Source organism: Gorilla gorilla, chromosome 1, assembly GCF_029281585.2.
Source record: "Gorilla gorilla gorilla isolate KB3781 chromosome 1, NHGRI_mGorGor1-v2.1_pri, whole genome shotgun sequence".
NCBI classification, from domain to species: Eukaryota; Metazoa; Chordata; class Mammalia; order Primates; family Hominidae; genus Gorilla; species Gorilla gorilla.
In genome coordinates this window covers 49642684-49655473 of record NC_073224.2, presented here as the reverse complement: position 1 = coordinate 49655473, position 12790 = coordinate 49642684, and the positions used below count along the sequence as shown (strand labels likewise).

The 12790-nt window shown below is 40.1% G+C and overlaps 1 protein-coding gene across 4 annotated transcripts in view; it reads left to right on the top strand.

The window, feature by feature from the left end:
- Positions 1-3518: 3518 nt before the first annotated feature.
- Positions 3519-12790, top strand: part of C4BPA (complement component 4 binding protein alpha) — a 40694-nt gene continuing 31422 nt past the window's right edge. Inside the window, exons 1-2 of one of the 4 annotated variants that reach the window (XM_004028311.5) lie at positions 3519-3716; positions 12292-12458. In XM_004028311.5, coding sequence (XP_004028360.3) covers positions 12317-12458 — 142 coding nt within the window. In that variant the 5' untranslated portion in view covers positions 3519-3716; positions 12292-12316. Of the gene's footprint in view, positions 3717-6364; positions 6486-12189; positions 12459-12790 lie in introns of those variants that run through there. The other 3 variants (XM_019029954.4, XM_019029950.3, XM_063708940.1) reach the window with 3 other exon arrangements.

The following is a 12790-nucleotide window of genomic DNA, read 5'->3' as shown; positions in this document are numbered from 1 at the left end:
CAAAATATATAAGCCAGCTTGAAATAATGGAAAATCGCTAGGTAAAGTTATGAAGGGGAATAAGAGATGGACTCTTGAGTACCCCAGAGTCTACTAATAGACATAAGACATGTACACGCGTAGCATTATTTTAGAGTGGTTAGAATGAACTAAACATTTTTCAGACAACAGTGGGCTATAAGAGCTCAGATGAGAGGAGGTTCACTTCTGTCTGGGAGGAGGAGGCAAGAATATTGTGAAGGAAGAAGTCACAGTTATTTGGGCCTTCAAAAGTAAGTGAGAATTAGAGACAGAGATTAAAGAGCTCATTCCAGTTGGAAAGAATATTTGAGAAATGGAGTAAGACAATAAGAAGATTAAAAAAACATTTTTTTTTTTTGAGATGGAGTTTCGCTGTTGTTGCCCAGGCTAGAGTGCAATGGCGTGATCTCAGCTCACCACAACCTCTGCCTCCTGGGTTCAAGCGATTCTCCTGCCTCTGCCTCCTGAGTAGCTGGGATTACAGGCATGCGCCGCCATGCCCGGCTAATTTTGTATTTTTAGTAGAGACGGGGTTTCCCTATGTTGGTCAGGCTGTCTCGAACTCCTGACCTCAGGTGATCTGCCCGCCTCGGCCTCCCAAAGTGCTGGGATTACAAGCATGAGCCATCACGCCTGGCCAATAATAAGATTTTTAACCAAGTAAATTCATTCCTAGGATTAATCTAACTGGAGGAAAATGATTTGAAATTGAAGCTACTTCTTATTTGTATATATTATCTATCTAGAAGGATCTTATGAGCATTTGAAATGTCTACTCTTAGGAAAATTTTGAATAAATTATGGTACTTTAAATGTAATACAGACCTATATGGTGATAAATATGAGGAAGTAGAAAATCTTAAAAATACAATCTTAAGTAAAAATAGAATATTTAATAACAAGGGCTTATGATTGCATTTATGTAAAACCTTTATTCTTGTGGGAAAGGATTAGACAATAATAGGCACAGATAAAAACAATTGTCTTAGAATATGAAATTATAAGTGTTTATTCTCTTAAAACTTCTTAATGTTGTAAAATGAATTTCTAATAATAATTTTAGAAGGCATTGCACAGAGGCAGAAAAAATGGGATATGTTTAGGAACTTGCACATAGCCTGGACTGGCCTAGATGAAGCATGGAAATTGGTGAGAGAGAAGGTGGCTGGAAAGATGAGTCAAAGCCAGTTTATGGAGGGTTTTGAATGACGTGCTAGAGAATATACACTTGTTTTTGGTAGGCAGAGAATATACATTTGTTTTTTGGCAGTCAGACCATGAAGACATGGAAGCCTTTCAAACAAGGAAGTAATAAGGACAGAACATAAAGAAAGATTTCTCTCACAATGTTGGTTGTAGTATTGGTTGATGAGGGAAAAGAATTAAGAGAAACCAATGAAAGGACTCCTACAATAGTCCATATGGGAGGCATTATCAACCTGAACTGGTTTGATGGCAGCAGCAATGAAAAAGCAGCAGCAGACACGAGAGGTATTGAAAACTTGTATCAAAACAACCTGTCAACTAATCAAACATTGAAGGGTGAGGGAGAGGAAGAGTTCAAAAGTGAATCTGAAATTTTATTCCTGAGAACCAGAGATCAGAAAAAGCTGGGGTCAGAAAGTGAAGCTTGTTGGCCGGAAATGAGAAATTCCTCTTTGGATGTGCTGAGGGTGAAGTGCTTGCAAGATGTCCAGTGGGCAAAAAAAAAAAAAAAAAAAAAAACAAAAAACCCTAAGAAAGTAAGTCTTGAGTTTCGGAGAGTAATCAGAAATAATAATGTAGTGCTGGCTAGTCTTCTTACTGGTAATAGTTAAAGCTGTGACAGAAGGCAAGATCATTAAAATTGGGAAGATAATTTTTTTTAAAAAAAGAAGAGCCTGAGATATATCTATATTTAGGAATGAGAAGGAGGAAGAGAAGGTAACAATAACTAAGAAAGAGAAATTAGTTAAGTTAAGGGAATCAGGTAAGTTTAGTGTCATGGAAGCCAAAGGAGAAGAGAGTTTCAGAAAGGAAATGATCAGCAGTGACAAAGGCTGCAGACAGATCCTAAGAAATGAATTAAAGATATTTTGGACTTGGACCTAAGGGTATGCCTCAGAGAGACATGTCAGTAGAAGAGGGGTAGAAGCCAGATGGGAAAGCAACAGGTGGAGTGATGAATGAGAAAGAACAGGCAGGTAGAACAAGTCACACCTTTGAGAAGTTCAGCATCACACTAAAGAAGAAAGGTGGAATTTGAGGTATTGGCAAAATTGAAGGGACATTTCGGGATGAGAGATGCATTGAAAATGAGGCAGGAAAAGAAGAAACAATTCTCCTTGGAATGAGGAGTGAATAGGAGGGAAAATTTGACATTGATGAAGCTAAGGTAGAATGATTTTTAGTAAAGTAGGAGGTAAGAGCATCTGCTGAGAGGGAATGTGACAATTTGGTGACCTGGAGAGAAAAATCTGCAAGAGTCACTGTGGAAAGTAAACAAAAGGACTTCAATACATTGGTAAACCGTACTTTAAAGAAATAGCAGCTTTAAAGGTGATATTTCTTCCAATTTAGTCTCAAGACTGTGCAATCTGGAATCCTCCTCTATCTTCATTCTGGTCAAATCAGTGTCTCACCTTGGTGACCTAGCGCATGGTTTCTTTACATCTAATATCCTTACCACTTTTATCTAATAATTTCTACCTTTTATCCAAATCTCACATCTTCTGTAAAAACTTCCTTGATTAACTCAACCTGTTGTAGTTTAGTTCCTTTTCTGAAACTCTTCTGGGACTTTTAGTATTTATTACAGAAAAAGTGAAGTTCTCAGAAAGAACTGCCTTTTAATAGCAATCTTCTGAGCACACAAATCTTAACCTTGAGGATTAGTAGCTTAATTGGATAATGTAAGTGCTTGTGGTCTTTTCAGATCTATGCGAGAGGAAACATGGCCGGTCCTTCATTGCGTTCTTCTGAGTGCACTGGATAGATCAATTTTTGGAGGCCCTCTGGTGCCTGACATGTAGCAGCAGTTAACATTTGCTGAACTCCAAATATGTTCTAGATAACTCAGCACATAGTGGAAACCCAATGCATGTTTGATAAATTCCCCACCTTTTGTAATTCCTTGCGGGGGGGATAGAGATGAGCTCTGGGCAAGAATATCAGTTTTCAAACTCCAGGAAAGCATACTGGACCTAGTGTCATGGAAAGTGGATCATTTTTGCGGAGGCTCTCTGAACCTCGCAGTATCTAAGGTTTCCAGGCTAGCTGGACTGTGTCTTGCATAACCCTTATGTGTTTATGAAAAGAAAAAAGAATTCTGGCTTCAAATTCAAATTACCTTTCCACTTAGGGGAAATGGTTGGCAGAGGAGAAAATAAACGATTGCAACATGTTACGAAGAATGAGGACTAGCAAAGAGGAAGGAGCTTAGGTAAACAGTGCTGCTTTATTTCTGCTGTTAATCATTCATTGGGCCCGTCAAAAGTTTCTGCCCATCTATTTCCATCAACCGTCCTTGACCAGCCAACTGCATGGCTGAAATTCAGGGACTTTTTGGTGGAGCAATTACCAGTCAACTTCAGGGTATTATGATAAACTCTGATCTGGGGAGGAACCAGGACTACATAGATCAAGGCAGTTTTCTTCTTTGAGAAACTATCCCAGATATCATCATAGAGTCTTCTGCTCTTCCTCAACTACCAAAGGTCGGTGGACTACTAAACCCTTGGGGTAGCTTGGAGGAAAGGCTGGTGGTTTGGCCCTTTAAGGAGTGCAGGATTAGAAGGATAAAACAGAGACAAAAGCTTGGAGGTGTTTTCAGCAGAAATCTTTTCAGGAGCACTGTATTAGGGGGATGTAAGACTTGAGATGTACTTTAAACCCTATCTGAGCCTCAAGTTTTAAAAATTATAAGTGGAGGAATAATATTGCATTCTAATAAAATAAGCTAAAGAAGAAGAGGTGTAAGGTGTTGCTCTTGTTACTGTATCTAAAAGACAGATGTGTTGGTTTGTTGATCTTTCACCACCTTCCCACATCAGAGTTGAGGCAAGGGGTCAATCAGACTTTTCAAAGGGTTTACAGGAAGCTTGCTTTTCTTAGTCTACATTCTGAAAACTGGGGCCATTTCTATTTTGAGATTTGATTAACCACTCCAAATCTCCACCACTGACAGCAAAGATGTTTAGATTTGGTAATAAGGAGGACACTGGCCAGCCTCCAGTTGGTCTCTGAAGCTAGCAGGCTTAGTTGTCTTCATCTTCTTTACTTTCTTAATTTGACGATGCTGATAACCCTTCCTTCTTGAAATTCTCTTCTTCCTTGGTTGGCCAGGATACAGTACCATTCTGGTCCTTGTTTTAATTCTTCAACCACTTATCTCTTTGCTGATTCCTATTCTATCTCTAAATATGGTAACACCAAAAGAATAAAAAGTAGACTACAGAAGAGGCAGAAGCATCAAAGAAGGTTGGCATTAAGCTTAGAGATACGTTTGAATGTAGTATGAGCACAGAATAAAGGGGCTGATAGAAAAATAAAGAGATTTGGCCAGGTACAGTGGCTCACTCCTGTAATCCCAGCACTTTGGGAGGCCAAGGCTGGCGGATCACCTGAGGTCGGGAGTTCGAGACCAGCCTGACCAACATGGAGAAACCCTGTCTCTACTAAAATTACAAAATTAGCCAGGCATGGTGGCACATGTCTGTAATCCCAGCTACTTGGGAGGCTGAGGCAGGAGGATCATTTAAACCAGGGAGGCAGAGGTTGGGGTGAGCCGAGATCGTGCCATTGCACTCTAGTCTGGGCAACAAGAGTGAAACTCCATCTCAAAAAAAAAAAAAAGAAAAAGAAAAAAAAAAGAGATTCTAGGAAGGGTGGGGAAAGTGTGGGAGCCAGTTCTTTCTGGAGTTTGTAAGTGATATAATTGAGAGCCCAGGTATAAGGAAGAAGACACTCAGCCCGAGACTGGAGAAAAATACTATCCTTTCACAAGGTATCTGCATTTTAAAAGGGGGAAGTTAGACAAAATAAATATTAACTTAAAAAGTAACTTTTCATGGAAGGAGAAATTTGAGGACTAAAGATTTTTTCCAGTGACTCTCAAATTGTACTGCATTGCTAAGTGCTGATAGTATTTTTCACAAGGGACCCGCCATGCTGACTAAAGTTCTTGAGTTGGTTCCATTTCTGCAGGAATTTAAAAGATGATGTCCTTGAAATATGAAAGTCTGCTAGAGTAGTCTCAGCTTTTCAGTGAGCGGTTACAGAATTGCAGAATTTGTTCATCTAGGTTTAATGTCATTATTTTAGAGATGGAGGGAACTGATATCCAAGAAGCTGATATAGCTTCTTCAACATCACAGACTTAGACTGTGGTATTGCTGGAACTCCAACTTGGGTCTTCCCAGCTCGCAAGTTCTAGCCTCCATTCCCATACTCTGTGGTCAGCTGGTTTCTGCTGAGGGACCACCAGGAGTAGTTATGGTGAACTGCAAATGCCGTAGTTGGAGAAGAGTTAGGATGCATCCTGATGGTTTGTTAGGGAAGTCTAGTCACTGTATTATCTCTCTTCAAAACTGACAAAGCATTTCACACACATTATTTCATTTGGTCCTCAGTCATTCTCACTCTAAAGATAAAATTAAATTGACTTTCATTCCTTTTAGATTTATTATTGCTTATTCTGTCTTATTCCTTCCTCCGTGTAAGTTTTTTTTTTTTTTTTTTTTTTTGAAACAGAGTCTCACTTTGTTGCCCAGACTGGAGTGCAGTGGCACAATCTCTGCTCACTGCAAGCTCCGTCTCCCGGGTTCACAGGCCATTCTCCTGCCTCAGCCTCCCGAGTAGCTGGGACTACAGGCGCCCGCCACCACGCCCGGCTAATTTTTTGTCTTTTTAGTAGAGACAGGGTTTCACCGTGTTAGCCAGGATGGTCTCGATCTCCTGACCTCGTGATCCGCCTGCCTCGGCCTCCCAAAGTGCTGGGATTACAGGCGTGAGCCACCGCACCCGGCCTCCTCCGTGTAAGTTTTAAGCTAGTTAAATTCTGGTGCTCAAATTAGGTCTTTCTAAAGGCAGTGAAAGAAATCTCTGCGAAATAAGGAGGAACTCTTTTCTTTTCCTCTGCATCTGCAAAAAAGCAGATGATAATCTGCGTGACAAAACTGACCTTGCAAATTTTTTTTTTAACACAGGAGTCACGGGGTTATATAGACCAATTACAATACCACGTTAGAGATGGAAAGTTGAATAAACACCTTCCTTGTCTTCAAGGAATTCACAATGTATTTCGGGAGGCAAAAGCAAATAGATAGTTAGGATACAAAACAATGTTACAATTAAGGTATTAGCCAAGTACTAGAAGAACAGAAAACACTGGCATTTCATGATGAAGTCAGTCAATGCATCACCAAGGAGGTGACATTTGATCTGAATAGTGAATAAAGGAATAGTGAGTAAAGGAGAAGTTGGAGGTAAGAGCATTAATGCATGAGAGACATTAACTGCAAATGCTTGCAGGTGTTTTTTAAAAAAATCCTGGCTCTGTATGGTGGCTCACGCCTATAATTCCAGCACTTTGGGAGGCCGAGGTGGGAGGTTCACTTGAGGCCAGGAGTTCAAGACCAGCTTGGGCAACATAGTGAGACCCCTGTCTTTACAAAAAATTAAAAAATTAGCTGGGTGTGGTGGCACGCTCCTGTGGTCCCAGCTACTGGGGAGACTGAGGTGGGAGCATCATTCGAGCCCAGGAGGTTGAGGCTGCAGTGAGCTGTGATTGCACCACTTCACTCCAGCTTGGTTGACACAGAGTGAGACCCTGTCTCAAAAAAAAAAATCCAGAATGTTTTTGGGGAAGGGTAAGTGCCTCCTTGAGACTGAAGCATGGTGTTCTAAGTGAGAAATGATGGGAAAATTGGGACAGATAGGGGAACCTATGGAAACTGGGAACCATGAATGTTTTTAAGCAGAGTAACAACACGTACATTGCTTTTTAGGGACATAATGGCATCAACATGGAAGCTGGCTTATAAATGTTTGAAGGCTTTTGCAGTGGTCTAGGGTGAGGGGAAGGGAATTATAGGAACCTAAACCTGGACTATGGAAGTGGAGTGTAGGAGAGAGTGGCAGATTCTGGTGCTGCTGCTATGACCAACTTGGTAGGACTTGACGACTCTGAATAGTGCAAGGAGGTGAGACAGAGGAGGCAATAATGACTTGGATTTCTAGTCTGGGAGGCTGGGTGGAGATTGTCACCTTCACTGAGACAGAAAGCACAGATATTAAGTAGCGTTGGAGGAACATAGTGAATTTAGTTTGAAACACGTTTAATTCAAGGTGCCTGGGAGATACAAATGAAGTGATTGGAAATATTGATTTGAACCTTGGGAATTTTAACTTAAATTATTATTATTATTATTTTTTGTTTAAATGAGAAATCTAACAGAGTCAAAAAGTTTTAGTTTACTTTCAAGGTTGCAGATAAAGAGGAAAGTGTAATTATTTCTGGATTTGGCAAGGAAAACTCACAAGCACTTATAACTTTCAGTAAACAGAAATGTTTATTTAAATATTATTCCAGAAAAAAAAATTCACTAAGATAACCAGTCAGAATTACACTTTTCTGAGGTTAAAAGTTACTGTCATGTGGCAGAGCAATCATCTCTAAAATCCAGGAACGACTCCTTTGTTAGAAAAAACATTTGCAAGGTCAGTTTTGTCACGTAGATTATCATCTGCTTTTTTGCAGCTGCAGAGGAAAAGAGTTCCTCCTTATTTTACAGAGATTTATTTCATTGTCTTTAGAAAGACGTAATTTGAGCACCAGAATTTAACTAGTTAGCAACCAGAGTAAAGAAGACAAGCCTGAATAGCTTAAAACTTACACGGAGGAAGGAATAAGACAGAATAAAATAATTATTAACAATTGAATTTATGGAGCATGGAAGTTTTTGCATGAACCAGAGACAATTAGGCCCAGAGGTCTGTGGGTGATTCATTTTATTTATTTATTTATTTATTTTTGAGACGGAGTCTCTCTGTCGCCCAGGCTGGAGTGCAGTGGTGTGATCTCGGCTCACTGTAAGCTTTGCCTCCTGGGTTCAAGCAATTAACCTGCCTCAGCCTCCTGAGTAGCTGGGATTACAGGCGTGCACCACCACACCCAGCTAATTTTTGTATTTTTAGTAGAGACGGGGTTTCACCATGTTAGTCAGGCCGGTCTTGAACTCCTGACCTTGTGATCTGCCCGCCTCAGCCTCCCAAAGTGCTGGGATTACAGGCGTGAGCTACTGCATCTGACCTGTGGGTGATTCAGGTATGATGATTAAAGTTATGGATGTGGATGACTTCCTTTCAGGAAGATAGTTGAGGGCAAGGGAAGACAAAGCCCCAGGACAGCCCCAGAGGCCCCAGCATTCCTCTGCTGTGCATGACACATTAGATCTCATTGTACCAAAGGCCACAGTGGAGACCAGATCCAGGGCTTCTAGCCGGAAGTTCAGTGGATGTTCCTCTGCACTGGGGTGTAATTAAAGTCCCTGGTGATGCAACCATTTATTGCAATTTTAAATCATTATGATGACAATGTTTTGACGTCCAGGAGTTTGGCTTCTGACAGAGTGACATTCCAATGCCAATTCTATGAAACTCTTCCCTATAATTTCTTTTGAATGTTTACTATGTGCTGTCCACACACCATGCCAAGCCCCTCTCAGAAATTCCGAGATACAATTACAGTTATCCTTCTTATTTTATAATAAAGGAAACTGAGGCTTAGAGGAGCTGAGTGTTTTGTCCATGGGACTCGGTTCCCATGTGGTAGAGCCAGGATGCCAACTCACATGTTCTGGGTGTGACTCCAGAGCCCATGCCCAAGGTCTTGGCCACACTGTCCTCCTCTGTCCCCAGCTCTGTGGCCATGGCCTAGGTGTGAGGATGAAGTAAAGGGAGTGAAATAACTTCCTCATCACAGTGTAGGGTCTGCATTTGTCTGTATCTCCTGTCATAACCTGTGGAAGGAGGAGAACCAGTTTTTGCTTACTGCTTCCCTCCTTCACTGTCCTCCCTTGACTAGTTGATGATATGATGACTTCGGTTTAAGAATGGAAGAGCCTAGAGTAAAATTATTTGGGCCAGTTCTCATTAAAATACAGGTGTTTGCCTTGCTTTAAAATCAGGTAAAATCAGTCCTTAACAAAGCATACACTGTAAGGGGAGACACTGATATGGCACAGTACTACTTTTCTTTGGAACACACGTTATCACCAGGAGCTTTTGGATTTAAATTCAATGCACATTTTGTGAGCACTTTAACTTCATGAGGCGCAGGCTAGGTACTATTGTGGGGCAGAAATAAATGGGAGCATACTCTGTCATTTCAAGGATCTTGTGGTTTAGTGGTGAAGGCAGACTTCAGATGTGAGTTACAGACCAAGTCCTAATCAGAGTTATAAATACAAAATTGTACTTGGTATGTGGAGGCTTGCTTGGATAGGAGGGAATGCTGGAGAAGGGACTGACAGAATGAGTAGGAATTAAAGAGGAAAAAGAGAGAGGGTAGATGATGTGGACAGGAATGGGAGATAGGAAAGTGCTGGGAATGGTAAGGAATTCTGGTTGTCCAGGATAGCTGGAGCCTAAGGGGTCAGACCACAATACCGAAAAGTTAGTCATCAAAGCCAATTGAGTGAATGCCAGTACTTGAAGGATCAGTTCATAGAAATAAATTTGCTGAATTTATCAAAGTATCAATTTATCTAACATTGTTTCAAGAAATATTCATTTTGGAGGCCAGGCATGGTGGCTTATGCCTGTAATCCCAGCACTTTGGGAGGCCGAGGCGGGAGAATTGCTTGAGGCCAGGAGTTTGAGACCAGCCTGGGCAACATAGTAAGATCACATCTCTATTACAATTTTAGAAAAGAAAAAGAAAAAGAAATCATTTTGAATATTCAATGAGTATAAATATATCCTTTTTGAATGTAGCTAATGAATACATATTTTAGCGGCATTTAAGATATTTTTGTTCAACTTCTTGAAGCTAATGATTTAATCTTATGGTTGTATTTTTGTAAATATAGTCATGAATATTTTTCCGAACATATTCAACATATATATTTTTCTTGTGAATGTAATAACAACTGCAACAATTCCTAGGGGAAATTTCCACTTTCTACTCTTATCCTTTTGATTTTTCAGTCAATTCTATTTTGCCACCCCACTGGTGTTTTTAATCTCTTTCTTCAATTTCACTGAAATTCAATAAACACAACAAATCTACTCATTGTCAAAAATTGAAGAAACTTTTTCCCGTAGTTTTCATAGTTCATAACATATCTTATTGGGTGGGAGAAATTTGTCACATTTTATGAATTTCACAGATGATGAGTGAGGTGGTTTTCATGATATGCAACCTGCCTGGCTCTCAGCTGTCTCCAGCTTCACAAGATTGTGAGGGCAGAGAGGAGCATAGAGTTAGGAAGGAGGATAATGGGAAAAAAGAGGGGGAAACTGAGTAGAAAGGGGAAGTATGAAGGCCCAGAATGTTGGTCCTGGCTCCTCCCAACCTCTCTAGACCACCTGGATTCATTCAGTACAAAGTCTGTGAACACATTTCCAGTAAGTGACTACAACTGGTAAATTGCTCGTTAGGTGAATTTACGTATTGGCAGAATTGCCCCAGTGGGGATGTATAGAGCTCATGGGACAGGACGTGTGTGACATGGGGTTCCCACAGCTGACAACAGGTGGAGGGATGGCTTCATCAGAGCTAAGTTTTAGAAAGACAAGAAGCTTATGTGAGTCTTTACTCAATGAAGAAATTAGACCCCACAAAGTATGAAGGGCACTATAAACTTCCCTTCTCCCACACAGTTTCTCTCCAAGATGTTTCAGTCCCACATTATGTAAGACTGTCCCATATTACTGAGACCAGCTTTATGTTGAGGGACTGAACATTACTTTAGATATACATTACATTACAGTCCTACATTATGTGGGACTGAAACATCTTGGGGAGAAATATTGATTGAAGGGACTCCCTTTACCTAAATGTATATGGGCTTTGTATGAATTATGGATGCACGAGAGCGTCCAACCATCTGGATCTAACAAAGATGTCAAAGTAAAGGATGAAATTCACTATTTTATGGGAGTGAATTTGGTTAACTTCATATATTCCTTTGAAGACAAGGACTATTTCTTTTCTTAATTTCTTTTTATTTTTATAGATTTACAGTACAGAGATTTCTCAAAAAACTAAAAATAGAACTCCCCTTTGATTCCCACTATTGAGTATCTACCCAAAGGAAAGGGACTTTTTCCTAACGCAAACTTAGGATATGTTGTGTTCTCCAAAGGGAATGGGAAGTGGTGATGAAGATTAAAAAAAAAGTCCTTACTAATTTTGCTTTAAACAAGTCTATATAGTCTGATTTAAAAATAAAAGTGCATTTGCCACGTATATTTTTCATATATATATATGTGTGTGTGTGTGTGTATGATCATTTTTCAAAACTGCAAATTGCTTCATGGTTTATTGCCTTTGTCAATAGTTCTCACAAGGAACTCCCAATACTTCTATAAGGCGACGCAACTCTTTTTCTCTATCCCATCATTTTCCTGCCTTTTTGTTTTGTTTTGTTTTTTTATGTTTGTACCTTTCCTCTAAGTCCTCTGTCATTTCTTTGTTAGATCATCTGGCCAATTGCAAGTCTTCTCACTCAACCTCCCTGTTTCTTTCCTCTAATCCCTTTAATCTATCTTGTGCATGTCTGCCATAATGATCTTAAAGCATAATAATTGTGTCATTCCTCAGCTTAAAAACAAACATTCACATCAAAAACAAGCACTTTTATTCCCCAAGGAGTAAAGGCTATGAATTTCCTAAACTTGACATTTACATCCCATTCAGACACATCTGTAAACTGTCCCTTCCCCATCTCAGACATTTAGCCAAATTGGAATATTATCTATTGTTCCCTCAACATGCCCTGCATCCATTCTGCAGTGTCTTCAGTATACCTAGTGCAGATGCAGTCTCCTCTGCAAAGCCCACTCCCTCCCTCCACTTGGAATCAATCTCTCTTCTGAGCTCACAGCTTCTGCAGAGGCCAATCCTTATTGTCTTGTGCTGTAACATTTGTGCTCAGGGGTTTTTTTGTTTTGTTTCCACTCCAGGCTGTCATTTCCTTGAAGACATGGATACCATAACATTTATTCTAGTGCTTTATGACAAGTTGGAATTCAATGACTATTTATTAAATTGAGTTCTTTCAGCAGAAAAACATCAGCGAAGCAGCAGGCCATGCACCCCCCAAAAACTCCATCTGGGGCTCTTCATAGAAAAAGGAAAATGGCAGCCTGGCCCTTCTCCAGGCTGTGGAAAGTCTCTGATCCAATTCTCTTCCAAATGACCTTGATTGCTGCTCTGTTGCCTGCTGTTCTTGGTGAGTAGTGGGAAACAAGCTCAGATCAGCAACAAACAATGAAGATCATCTGTGCATTCACTTTTAAGGCTAAAAAAAATGATGACTGAGCTTCTAGCCAGAGACCCAGCTTCATCAACAAGTGGTTTATTTGACAGGCTAGAACTTAGGGAAATTTGCTTTACACATAAAGGAAATAGTGTTCTAGACACTTTCCCCTAGATTTTTATTTCTCCAGGAAAGAATTTCTCTCCCAACCACCTATATAGATAATATGGACAAATCTATATTATCTATTACTATGACTAAACAATTTTCACTGTTTGTGGGTTTATTCAGGGGGTGCTTAAAAA